At 35.0% G+C, this 13,056-nt stretch overlaps 1 protein-coding gene across 1 annotated transcript; it reads right to left on the minus strand.

Annotated features, from left to right (window-relative positions):
• Positions 1 to 3,778: 3,778 nt before the first annotated feature.
• Positions 3,779 to 10,771, minus strand: LOC107600796 (high affinity cGMP-specific 3',5'-cyclic phosphodiesterase 9A-like). Its single transcript, XM_016292765.1, has 19 exons — positions 10,697 to 10,771; positions 9,499 to 9,569; positions 9,332 to 9,409; positions 9,156 to 9,199; positions 8,959 to 9,013; positions 8,781 to 8,851; positions 8,613 to 8,700; positions 8,441 to 8,522; positions 8,242 to 8,316; positions 7,098 to 7,184; positions 6,911 to 7,015; positions 6,753 to 6,835; positions 6,473 to 6,629; positions 5,258 to 5,371; positions 5,069 to 5,173; positions 4,647 to 4,775; positions 4,472 to 4,567; positions 4,081 to 4,150; positions 3,779 to 3,814 (listed from the first exon to the last, which is right to left on the minus strand). Exons 1-18 carry the CDS (start codon positions 10,763 to 10,765, stop codon positions 4,100 to 4,102), a joined length of 1,560 nt encoding a protein of 519 aa, XP_016148251.1. The 5' UTR covers positions 10,766 to 10,771; the 3' UTR covers positions 3,779 to 3,814; positions 4,081 to 4,099.
• Positions 10,772 to 13,056: the final 2,285 nt, after the last annotated feature.

Consider the following 13,056-nt stretch of genomic DNA (forward strand, 5'->3'; position numbering starts at 1 on the left):
ACGACCTGTGACCCCAGCAGACTGACAGTGAGGTTTCTGGAGATCTTTACACTCCTTCACAGCAACCTCATGAATTAATTTATCACCAGACTCTCTTGAGTCATTTTAATTGAGCAGAGCCATAAACTGCTGCCAGGGGATTCAGACGAGTGGTCTGGAACTAATGGCATGAATCACTGACTAAAGAATGTAGTTCTTAGAAGGCTAAACACATAACAGTAATATTCTTGCAGGTCACATTTTATTTTAAAGGTCTCCTGAAATGCTTAGAAACACGCAGCATTACTCTATGTGTTGACGTAATTTTAACTGAAACAGGAAGACTGTACAGAAAATACTAATTCTTTGGACTTTTCTTTGGAATTTTGGGGATTTCAGCCGCGGCTTCAGCGTCTATTTTATAGTGTAGGGGGCGGGCGCTTCGGATTCTAGAGAACATTTGATTGGACAGAAAGTTTGATGAGAAGCTGAAGTACGATGTGACGTCAAAAAAAGTGCCGGAAGTGACGAACTGCAAGCTTTGAATACTTATATCTTTTAAATGCGAATTTTGTCACTGTTTTGGAGCACACTGCCTTATAGATAACTTTAAGACTAACATATTTATACTAACACCCAAAAAACTTTAATTTTGATTTAATGGGGACTTTAAGTTTCTCTCTATTAACAGACCATTAACTACAACTTTTGCCTTAATAAACTCCTAATTTGCTGCTTATTAATAGTAAGGTAGTTGTTAAGTTTAGGTATTGGGTAGGATTAGGAATGTAGAATATGGTAATGCAGAATATGTGCTTTATAAGTACTAATAAACAGCCAATAAGTTAATAATAGGCATTATAAAAACATAAGCAACTAGTTAATAGTGAAAATTGGTCCCTATACTAAAGTGTAACTACCATATTTAAGTTTAAAGAACACTAAAACAGTGCTCTCAGGAAATGGTTGATTTTCATAAGATGGAGAAAGCTGTCAAACTTATTTTAGAACTTGTCATGTTGTCATATTTACTAAAGATATGTTGTGATTTTATACAATTAATACACTTAATTAATTTCTGTTGGCTAACAATGGCTACATTTTCTGTTACCTTTTCCATTTTGCTGTTGGAAACATATCATGTTAAACATTAGTATTAGGTTTTTAAAATATTTCATATTTTATGTGAATTTTTATATGAATATACTATTTATTTATTATATATGAATGACTAATTTTAAATGAGTAGTTCTCAAATCAGTGTCCGTAAACAACAGGTTCCCATTGTGACAATATTGAATTAAAAAATAATTACATATATTGCATGTTTTGGTAGTCATGCCTCCAAATGTGGCCCATAAAGGTAATGCAAATATAATATTTATGGTATATCCCTTACCTGTTATTTTGCACATTGTATAAAACAATTTAAAAATAAAGAAAGAAACTGTCCTAATGTTTGTTATTTTTCATTGCAGTCAATTGCAGTCCATATTTACTGTGTGTCTGGATTAGATATTTCTGATGATTTTATACATCATGAAAACAGTATGTGAAAAAAGTATTTCACTCACTGCTTCCTTAAAGCTGTAATTCTGTAAATGACGGCTGTGCAAAAACTGTCACATCCAGATGCAGAGAGGACAGAGCGCAACAGACATGTCTCTTGCACCTGCAGCCCTCGAAAATACCTGTACCTTTAAACAGGTGTCTCAGACACATTGCCTTAACAAATGCCTTTCTTGAAACATGCTTCACTGTTTTTTTTTCTTCTTCTGGGGATTCATTTCCTTTTAAAGAAATAGAAATGATTTTTTTTTTTTTTACGTTCCCATAATTTTTTTTTTATATAAACACAACACCAAATTTTGCCATGTTCATGATTAAAGGGGTCCTATTATGCTCTTTTACAAAGTCTTGATTTTGTTTTGTGGGTGTACTAGAACATGCTCTCATACTAGGTTGTTCGAAAAACATAATTTTTCACATATTTTACATTATTACAACACCTCTCTCCCCAGTCTGGGATGAACGGCTAGAATAGTTCCTGTATCAAATGAAGGCCTTCTGAAATACGAAATGTGCTGTGATTGGCTAGCTGGGTCAGTGTGTGTTGTGATTGGCAGCACTCGGAGCCTGGTCGGGGAAATGTCATGCCCCTTACCATAGCCGCCTGCAAGCTTCAGTGTAAATATTGCATCAATATCAAATCAATTTGAGCGCGATTTAAACCCGGATGATTGTAACCACTCTAAGTCCGTCTGCCTTGGGAAAGCTAGCGTGTCTCTGACAGTGATAACACTCGTTGCCTTCTCTTGTGCAGCTCAACCAGGTCTCGTCCCATTCGTTGGTATTTGTGATATCACAAATCCCGGAAAATATGCGTTGTAGTCCAAATGAGTCATTAAATAAAATATCTCCTTTTGAAGTGGACTTTGTAACTTTGCAGATCCTTTTTATGCTCAAACAGCAACATTACAGACTAACTAAAGTTGAAAAAGTAAAAAAAAAGGCCTAATAGGACCTATATACATAATAATGTATATTTTTTTTATTTGCTTTCTTATGTTTTATTAATTTGTAAGGTTTTCTGTTGGAACAATGCTTCACATTTTCCTGAGTTATTACTAAATACATTTTATTAATAGCTGCTTTGGTGAAATCAGTTCCTGCAAAACTCACTCAGTGCCAGAGTTAAAAACAACACATACCAAAGTATAAATCAGTATGTTGTCATATAATGCCATTATCTGATCAAGCATCTTCAGGTTATAAATCTTGACTGCTCATTTCTGAAAGGTGTTTATTTTAGTCTAGCCTGTGACAATAAAACAATATTTCAGGTCCAAGCACTTCATTTCAATAGTGCAAACATATCTGTGAAGAATAATTAGACCAGCAAAATCAACAGAATCAGTCATTTTGACTCCATCTTTATTACTGATGACCGCCTTTACAGAAGGAGGTCCAACACTCTCCTTCAGAAATAGGGTGCTTGGAGAGCCCAAACAGTTCAAACCCTCAGTTTTCAGGAAACTGGGAGCTGGATTAGCCTGACATCCCTAAAGGAAGAGAACAGGACAGTGAGTAAATTTTTTTTGCCCATTCAATTATAGTCTGTTTCACTACATGGACAAAAGCAGGTGAAACACTTCAGTGCATCATTGATTAAAAGTCCTATAGGTTTGGAAGAACATGACAAGTATATGATGACAGAATTTTTATTTTTGGCCGAACTATCCCTTTAACTCAAATCTGAAGTATGAATGACAATCTTCTAGTTGTTGCCTAATAGGACCTATATACATAATAATGTATCTTTTTTTATTTGCTTTCTTATGTTTTATTAATTTGTAAGGTTTTCTGTTGGAACAATGCTTCACGTTTTCCTGAGTTATTACTAAATACATTTTATTAATAGCTGCTTTGGTGAAATCAGTTCCTGCAAAACTCACTCAGTGCCAGAGTTAAAAACAATACATACCAAAGTATAAATCAGTATGTTGTCATATAATGCCATTATCTGATCAAGCATCTTCAGGTTATAAATCTTGACTGCTCATTTCTGAAAGGTGTTTATTTTAGTCTAGCCTGTGACAATAAAACAATATTTCAGGGCCAAGCACTTCATTTCAATAGTGCAAACATATCTGTGAAGAATAATTAGACCAGCAAAATCAACAGAATCAGTCATTTTGACTCCATCTTTACTACTGATGACCACCTTTACAGAAGGAGGTCAAACACTCTCCTTCAGAAATAGGGTGCTTGGAGAGCCCAAACAGTTCAAACCCTCAGTTTTCAGGAAACTGGGAGCTGGATTAGCCTGAGATCCCTAAAGGAAGAGAACAGGACAGTGAGTCAAATTTTTTTTGCCCATTCAATTATAGTCTGTTTCACTACATGGACAAAAGCAGGTGAAACACTTCAGTGCATCATTGATTAAAAGTCCTTTAGGTTTGGAAGAACATGACAAGTATTTGATGACAGAATTTTTATTTTTGGCCGAACTATCCCTTTAACTCAAATCTGAAGTATGAATGACAATCTTCTAGTTGTTTCAATAAACGTTCAAATGTTTTGAATGTTCTTCCTTCATACCATAAAAGAAGCAAGTTGCCTATTTCTTCTTTCCACCTAAAGACATACTCTCTGTTTTCTTCTTCTGTGCCTGAAAAGAGAGCAAACCATAATGCAAGTATCTTACAATCTTAAATAAAGTATATGGTTTCATGAAGAACCTTTAACATCCATGGAACCTTTCCATTTCATTCGATTCTTTATAGTCGAAAACGTTTCTTTAGATGTATTGTTCTTCACACTAAGAGAAAAAAATGGTTCCTTTAAGAAAAGTTTCTTTTAAGAAACTGTTCTTTGGGGAACCCTAAATGGTTCTTCTACAGAGTGGTTTCCAACCCTTTTGGAAATCGTACCTTCTGATTTGCATTCTGGACACAAGGCCACTGCTTCCTCTACACGCTCAGTTTGTTACCTCTGACATAGCATCATCTATCTGCTTGAGCTCTTCATAGTGATCACGGGAGTCCCTCAAAGGCTGAACCATGATCTCCTCAATCTGTGGAAAGAGCTGAACACAGACACAGTATCTCTATATGTTACGTAACTTCAGTTCAAAGTTTCAAAGTATGTATAACGGGTGTACAAACCTTCATGACGGTCTCAAACATTGGGATGAGGACGAATTTAATGAAGCCAATTTGTGCAGTTGGTTTGGTGACTTTATCACGATCCATAAATGGAGCTACAGGAAGACCTTCTGACTTTTCTCGTTCACTCTGCCAAAACAAACCAAAACGCAAGCTATAACACACAATGGAGTCCAAAGGGTTGATCAAATCAAAATATTCAAGTTCCATTGGAAATAATCAGAAAGTTGTATGTTAAACAAAATAAATTAAATATTTAGGGTGTCCATGCTGATTAAAATTCAAGCAAAAAAATCACACTGACCCCAAACTTTTGAATGGTAATGTAAGCATATTGCGAAATAACAGAAGCATAATAATAAGCTTTTTACCATATTCATTTTCAAAGCACTTGTAAGCAGAAGCTGCTTGTATTGAGGTACCTGTATGAAGTACTCCTCCAGGAGACAGTCCACCCACGGCTCTGCCACCTCAGTGGGTCTGACCTCGTTGGAAATGTCACAACACTTGATCAACACCATCTTCAGCTGTAAAGACACAGAATTGCTTATACAAGGCAAAGCCATCAAGTTTTTGAGCATGCAATTGAATGCATAGCAGGAAACACATACGCATTTAACATGCTCCTCATTGGTAAAGTCAAAGTTGTCAACTTTCTGTTTGAAGGAGTCCAGTATCTCTCCATGCCTGGCCATATCTGTCGCCAGGATAAGAGTAATGATCGCCTACAACAGACACCAAAAAATACATTCAGGATTGTTTAGGATGGACAGCAGATTTGTAACTACAATTCAGACACCAGGTATAATTTTTGATATCTTTTTACTAGTGGGTGCAGGACACTGTAGTTAAGTATGTAAGTAAGGATAGCATATACCCAAAACTTCTTCATACAGAGGACTACCAGTAAAATTGATCAAATTTTGGGACAAACATTATTCAGACACTTAGACCTGACCATGTTTTGCTTAAGTGTTTTTTTCTTTAATTGCTAACACATTCTTTTTTACGCCACATACTGAACAAAATTAAGCATTGCTTGGTAATTGGTTGACCTATATTGGTATTTTCTAATTGTATACTTAATTTTAACTGCTGACAGTTATTCAACCGAATTCATTACGTACCTTTCTATCAAAGTTATCTGACATGATCAAGATGAATTTGTTCTGACACAGTTTAACTCTGAGTTCTTGTCAAATTTTATTACCATTTTCTAAACTACAGCGACTGTGAAAATGTGAGAAATGTTGACGTGTCTGAATACATTTTGGTCTGACTGTATAATCCTGATGATCAGTATGAGCTTTTCTTTGTTACTAAAAAAATGTTTCTAATAAATGCTGTTCTTTTGAACTTTCTATTCAGCAAAGAATCTTGAAAAAAATGTATCAGTTTCCATACAAATCAGCAAAACTGTTTTCAAAATGAATAATGACAATAAATGTCCCTTAAGCAGCAAATCAGCATATTAGAATGATTTCTGGAGGATCATGACACTGAAGACTGAAGTAATGATGCTGAAATTTCAGCTTTGCCATTACAGGAATAAATTTCATTTTAAAATACATTAAAATAGAAAAAATGTTCTTTTCATTACTTCACAATATTACTGTTTTCACTGTATTTTGGATCAAATAATGGATCAAACGAGGCTGCCTTGGTGTGCATAAGAGACTTCTTTCAAAAACCAACAGCAAACCTTTGAACACTAGTGTAACTGGTTTCATGAAGCTATGAAAGAGCAGCATCTGAGCACTACAGTGTTCCTCTGTGTAGAAACGGCATCTGCAGTATGAAGTGTACATATGGTGGACTGGAAGTACCTGTCGTAACTGTTTGAAGGAGTCAGGCTCCATGTTGGCGAATATGTTGCACTCGGGCATAGAGAGGATCTGGAAGGCCACAGCACAGTGATGGTTCTCCAGTGGAGAGATGTCATTATAGCGCACGGCCAGCTCAGTGCGAGCATTAATCTGATACCTGGTTGCAGAGGGCAAAACTTTGAGCAGTTCCTACTGTATAAATTCTAGACACATTGGCAAACTGCTGCATATGTTGTCAGTGGTATTGTTCTCTGAGAGGGTGGACATGTCAGTGACATACGTGTTGTTGTATCCCGGGTGGTCCAAGTCATGACACGCGGCTGCAGTCATCAAAATACACATGTCTGTCATAGTCAGCCTCTCCTAGGGAACAAAAGCAAGTAGCATGTTGATCTGACAAACGCACACAAGCACACTCTCCTGAGGACATGACCTCACCTGAAGGTTACACAGATGGATCATGCCATACATCATCTGGCTCACACAAAAGCAGTGGCGGAAGTTGTGGAAAGGGTTGTCGCGGTAGTTTTCTTGAATTGCAAGCTTTATTTAGCAGAGACACAGCAGGTGAGTTTTAGTGCTCCAGTTAATTCAGAAAATGAATAGGCAGGAAAGTGTATCTTACCAGCCATCTTTTGAGAGTTATGGGGTTAATGTTGAACTCCTTAACCAGTCCAAGGTCATGATACATATACTCCAGACAGCTAAGCATCTGTAAACAGTATTCATTTAATTAACAAACAATTCACCACATGACCTGTGTTCCTGATTAGACAACTAATGCTGATAAGCAAAAAATATTTTTTATTACCATTTTAGCTGTACAACATATAAAGTGAATATAGTTTCACTGTGTACTAAATTAGGACTTCAGCATTACAAATGTGTAATTGCAAATATACTTAAATACATGACAAAATAGGATAGAAATGATAGAACTGATGATAGAAGTGATAGAATTACATTAAAGTGTATTTTGGTTGACTATAAATGCTTGTTGGCAGTACACTTTAACCATATTTCAAAGACAATAGACATAATTATGCAATTACATATAAAGCTGTACTTAAGTCCTACTTGAGTGGGTCAAAAAAGTACTCACATTTAATATAAATTTAAAATAAAATACAATTTTATTTGTTTGCAATTAGCATGCCATTTATAGTCCTTAATTGTGATTAAGTGTTTTTATCTGTCTTATGTTGGTTGGTTTATTTTTTCATTTTTGTTTTTTTTACTTAAGTGAAACACAACTGTAATTCCCTATACCGGGAACTTCTACACAACTAAAAACATGCATGTCTCAAAATATCTTGAACACAAAAAAGGATGACAAACCTCATTATGTTCCCAATGCCATACATCAAAGGTAGGCTTTTTCAGAGCCTCTATGGTTTCCTGAGAAAGTGTGTACTGCACAAACACAAAACACAGCATTTACAATGATTATAACAGCACTGCAATGATTTTAGGTGGTTGCAGTTTGTAAGCCAAGAAACAAAAAGAGTTTGTTTGTTTGTTTCCTTATTTATTTTACCTTTGGGTAGCTTGGGACATCTCGCCTGGGAGACAGTTTCTTCCCGTCATCAGTAAAATTGTATTTGCAATTGCATTTTTTTTATCTGTCTTATGTTGGTTGGTTTATTTTTTCATTTTTGTTTTTTTTACTTAAGTGAAACACAACTGTAATTCCCTATACCGGGAACTTCTACACAACTAAAAACATGCATGTCTCAAAATATCTTGGAACACAAAAAAGGATGACAAACCTCATTATGTTCCCAATGCCATACATCAAAGGTAGGCTTTTTCAGAGCCTCTATGGTTTCCTGAGAAAGTGTGTACTGCACAAACACAAAACACAGCATTTACAATGATTATAACAGCACTGCAATGATTTTAGGTGGTTGCAGTTTGTAAGCCAAGAAACAAAAAGAGTTTGTTTGTTTGTTTCCTTATTTATTTTACCTTTGGGTAGCTTGGGACATCTCGCCTGGGAGACAGTTTCTTCCCGTCATCAGTAAAATTGTATTTGCAATTGCAGTTCACTCTGGTTGTAAGAGATAAACAACCAATTAACCAATTTCCTAGTGGAATTACTGTGCAAAAAATAAAATAAAATAAAATTAGTCGCACTTACCTCACTCCTCCTCTAGAGGTCATTTCATCCCTTAATTTCTTCAGATCATTTTTAAATTTCTCAATTTCCACCACTTTCAGTCCCTCCACTGTAACGATACAAAAGACTATTAGCTCACAGCATCAGGTGGGAGTTGTGACATGCACTAGCCCTCAGAGAATCACTCACGCTCCACTCTCTTCTCCAGCATGGCTAGTCTGTTGGTCACTTCAGTCTTCAGCTCATTGGTCCTGAAAGCCCTGAAACAAATATTACATTCATTACCATGCACACGCTGATCTGAATCATACCATTTACTTTAAAACAAATGCAGACTCATTTGGACAGAATATGACATACGGCTCACCTGCTGAACTGCTCTGCCACTTGTGACAAGACGTTCTGGAACATGTCGTCCTTCTCTTTTGAGGGGAATAAAAAGTTGTTTATAGGGTATGTTACTGTCAGTTGCATTAATTTCTAATCTAGTTTTAGCTAACACATGTAATCGGCATTGCCTTTGGCTGATTATGTACAATTTAATGAGTAAATGTTTTTCCATACCTCCTCCTTGGTTTGTTGAATGAGGCATAACCTTATATAAGTTACTTGAAACGAAGAAAGAAAGAAAGAAAGTAAAACAATGAATGCTTCTGAATTATTCATGAAATTACAATGATTATATAATTATAATTACAGCAACAGCAAATGGTATTATTATTATTATGTTGAGTTCTTACTTTGGTGTATTTGCAGGCATGGTGGGGTCAATAGATATCATTGCTCCTTCTGAGTCAATCAGAAGTATAGCCGTGTTTCTGGAGAAACATGAGAACAACATATTTGAGACATGCACTTTTGAGATGATAATCTGCATTAAACACTTCATATATGAGAAGATGCTGACCTGGCAATGTTGGATGATGAACAAAGAAGTTCCTTAATATCACATGGGCTACAGTGTCGACTGAAAATCACCTAAAACATGAGAGATCATAGTACATGACAACTAAGTGAGTAATTTTCTTAATGAGATGAAGTAGAAATATCTATGAAGAAAAATCAAAGAGCATTATTATTATTAATATGCCATCATGACACTGTGGCTCTAGTGAGCAGGGCTGGATTTGCCCTTGGCAGGTGTCACAGGTGCTTGTTTGTGTCAAAGGCACCTGTCACCCACAATGACCCTCAATATTTTTTAACACAAGTAGTTATCCTAAAAAGGGTGCCTGTTTTAAAATACATTAAATGACTATAGCCTATAAGTAGAATAATATTAATATTAATGAAATGTTGTCCCTATTATACAAGTAGTTACACTACTGGTCAATTTTTTTTAAAGAAAATAAATTTATATTATATTAATACAATACAATACTAATGAATAAAATAAGAATGCATCAATGATGGATTAAATTGATCAAATTGAGCATACGATTCTTCTTATGTTCAAAAACATTACAAATCTCACCGACCACAAAACCGTTAAACTTTACAAACAGAAAACACATCGTACAGTCTTTTTTTCAGCGGAGATTGTCTGTGGTTGCTCTAAAAAGTATTTGGAGATGTTAGCCTTAAAGTATTAGATACAAAAATGTCAAACAATGGCATTTATCTTAATGAAAGCCAGGACAAGCATACTTTCATTCAGAAATTTCACAAAAAAGTTTCATAATTTTTGAAGGATAGAACAATAAAAATAGACAAATGGTGCAGCGACAATTCTGTTTGTCGAACTTTGGTAAACCATATTCATAGATAATGTGATGAACTACTCCTGTGGTTACTCTGACACCTGTGTGAACTTTTAGAAAATTGCTTGAAGCTATTGCCACCACAGTCTATTAAAAATTACTGTAGAAATGATTCCAAAAAGCTAAAGTTAGTTCAGAGAAGCTCTAGCATCATTTACTTACTAACCCCATCAGTCCATGACATTCAAACATTTTTATGTGTCCCCAAATACTTTTTTAGGTTCATTAAATGTTTGGATAAAACCCCGACATATCTAATCATATTGCATGTTTACAATTAACATGCATCTCATTTTGATGGAATCTTAAACATACAGCTTTTATATTTGAAATCTTGAGACTCACCCTTTGCACCTTTCCATCCACATCCATATAAATTGTTTTAGGGGCATAAGAGGAAGAACTCGACCCCATGATGACCTCTGATACCAACAGATGACCAACAGATACACAATCTATAGCTACCTCCTCAGGAAGAGCAAATAACACTTCAAAACAAACGAACAAAATTAGTTACTTTCAGCTGCTGATTTAATAGGATATAAAGTGGATCTATGGCATTAAAACACCCATTTGTAGAATGATAATTGACAGAGCATAAATAAAACCATACCTCAGCATGTGCCATTAAATCTGGTGCAGCCGCTCACTTCAAGATGCTGATGGATGCGGTCGGCTTCGCCAGGAGTCACAGCTCTGCCCTTTAAGTAGGCTATCACTCACTCCTGCTCTCCAGCGTTGCCAAGGAACTGTTCGAGCGGAGAGCTGACTATGTACTCCATGTCATCTACTGCTTGGAGGCGACACACGTATCCATCCAGCACTGTTTCTTTTCATGACACATGCAATATTTATCTACCCAAACTTTCTCAATAAAGAATACTTGAATGCTTGCTGTGTTGTTTACAATTTTCCTTATACTTCATCAATTATGATTAGAAATTAAAATGTTTAAAATCTGGATACGGATTACAAAGTTAAGTACTTGTAATTAGATTAAATTACATTTTAAAGTACTCTAATCAGACTAGTTACTTTTTTATGGATTACATGATTACGTTATTTACATAATAGCAATACATTATTCATAATTTATTGATATCTCCCAAATTCCACTTTTTCATCTTTTAAATTTTCCTTTCTAAAATAACCTACTGCTTATATACATTCAGAAAGGCTTCCAGTTTTATGGACATTCACACAAAGACCAGTCATTTGACAACTGGATTTACAAAAATCATTTCAGACTTAAAAAGTGTTTCAACATTGAATCAACTATTGATGAAGACATTCATTTTTATTTGAATTATCACTCTGTAGCTTGTTTAACCATGTATTTCTATGTCTTTGGAAGGCTTTTGTTTTTCAAACACTTTAAAATGCGCAAATTTATAAACTTTTTTTATTTTGGTCATCTGATCCTTTTTCACTTAATATATTTACTTGAAGTACCCCTGAGATTTAAAAATAAATCTTTTAATACTTAAGTATCACATTTGTATGTTCACAGTTCTCATTGACAAGACATTTGTTACGGTCACATGGCATGCAGGTAAACAAATAAAATATTAATTTTTAGTATGTTTTTATTTTGATTGATTTTAAAATTATTTATTTTAATTTGACATTTTTAGGATTTAATTAATTATTAGCTTTTCATGAAGCTCATAAACCCCCTGCAGTTCCTTCACAAACATATAATATTGTTTAATGCAATTCACATTGTGGATAACAACAAATGGAATATTTTCTTACTCTTTGTATTTTTATGTCAATATGGTTACAGGATTATATTATTTAAATCAATGTGATAAAGAGATCAAAAGTAATCTAAAAGTAGTCTGATTATATTACCTAAAATGTGTAATGCAATGGATTACATCACTAACTACAATGTAATCTGTAATTTGGAATCAGTAACGGATTACAATTTGTAAGTAATCTACCCAGCTCTGTATATATATCTATATATCTATCTATCTATATTTATATACAGTATGTATGTTTGTGTGTGTTTACTGTACTGCAGTAATTACACTTAAATAATAACAAGCAATTATAAACCCACTAGTACTCTTCCAGCAGCCTCCAAAATTGCAGAAAAATGCATTTCTGAACAGATAATATCACATTTGAACAGTACTCTGTTCTCATTGCATCCGATGCAGTTTGGTTTTCGAAAGTATCATTCAACACAAACTACGAATTGTTTTCTTTTAGAAAATATTAAATCAAAATTGGATAAAGGTGGCGTGGTGGGAGCTGTTTAACACAGTAAATCATGTGGTTATAATTAATAAGTTATCAAATTATCATTTTTCAACAAAAGTAATTAAATGGATAAGATCATGTTTAACTGACAGACAACAGTGTGTTCGAGTAGGCCATAACATTTCACAATTAGTTACTAATTCAGTTGGTGTACCTCAAGGTTCAATATCAGTGTAACGGGGCTGACAAGACGTGAGACGTGCGGATCCATATGCAAGCTTTATTGAAACGAAGACAGAGACGTGGTCATGAAACAGGCATGGGTCAGATGAGGGCAAACAGGTATATGGTGGGAAAAACACAAGAATAGTCCTAGGGCTAGAGCAGGTCGACGATCGGCAGACAGAATCAAAAGGGGCAAGACAAAAGGGGTGAATCCAGGGAACCAGGCGAAGATCAGAAACCGAGAAGGCTAAGGCTAAGGCAAATGACTA

The sequence above is a fragment of the Sinocyclocheilus grahami genome, unplaced genomic scaffold (genome assembly GCF_001515645.1).
Source record: "Sinocyclocheilus grahami isolate Dianchi unplaced genomic scaffold, SAMN03320097.WGS_v1.1 scaffold291.1, whole genome shotgun sequence".
Taxonomy (NCBI): domain Eukaryota; kingdom Metazoa; phylum Chordata; class Actinopteri; order Cypriniformes; family Cyprinidae; genus Sinocyclocheilus; species Sinocyclocheilus grahami.

Excerpts from the sequence above, each read along its gene's own strand:
- LOC107600796 (XM_016292765.1), bottom strand. The coding sequence starts at position 10,765 with ATGGGGTCGAGTTCTTCCTCTTATGCCCCTAAAACAATTTATATGGAT. Across the intron at positions 7,016-7,097 it reads TAACTCTCAAAAGATGGCTG|CTTGCAATTCAAGAAAACTA; the intron begins GTAAGATACACT and ends TGCTAAATAAAG. Across the intron at positions 4,151-4,471 it reads TAGATGATGCTATGTCAGAG|GCACAGAAGAAGAAAACAGA; the intron begins GTAACAAACTGA and ends CTCTCTTTTCAG.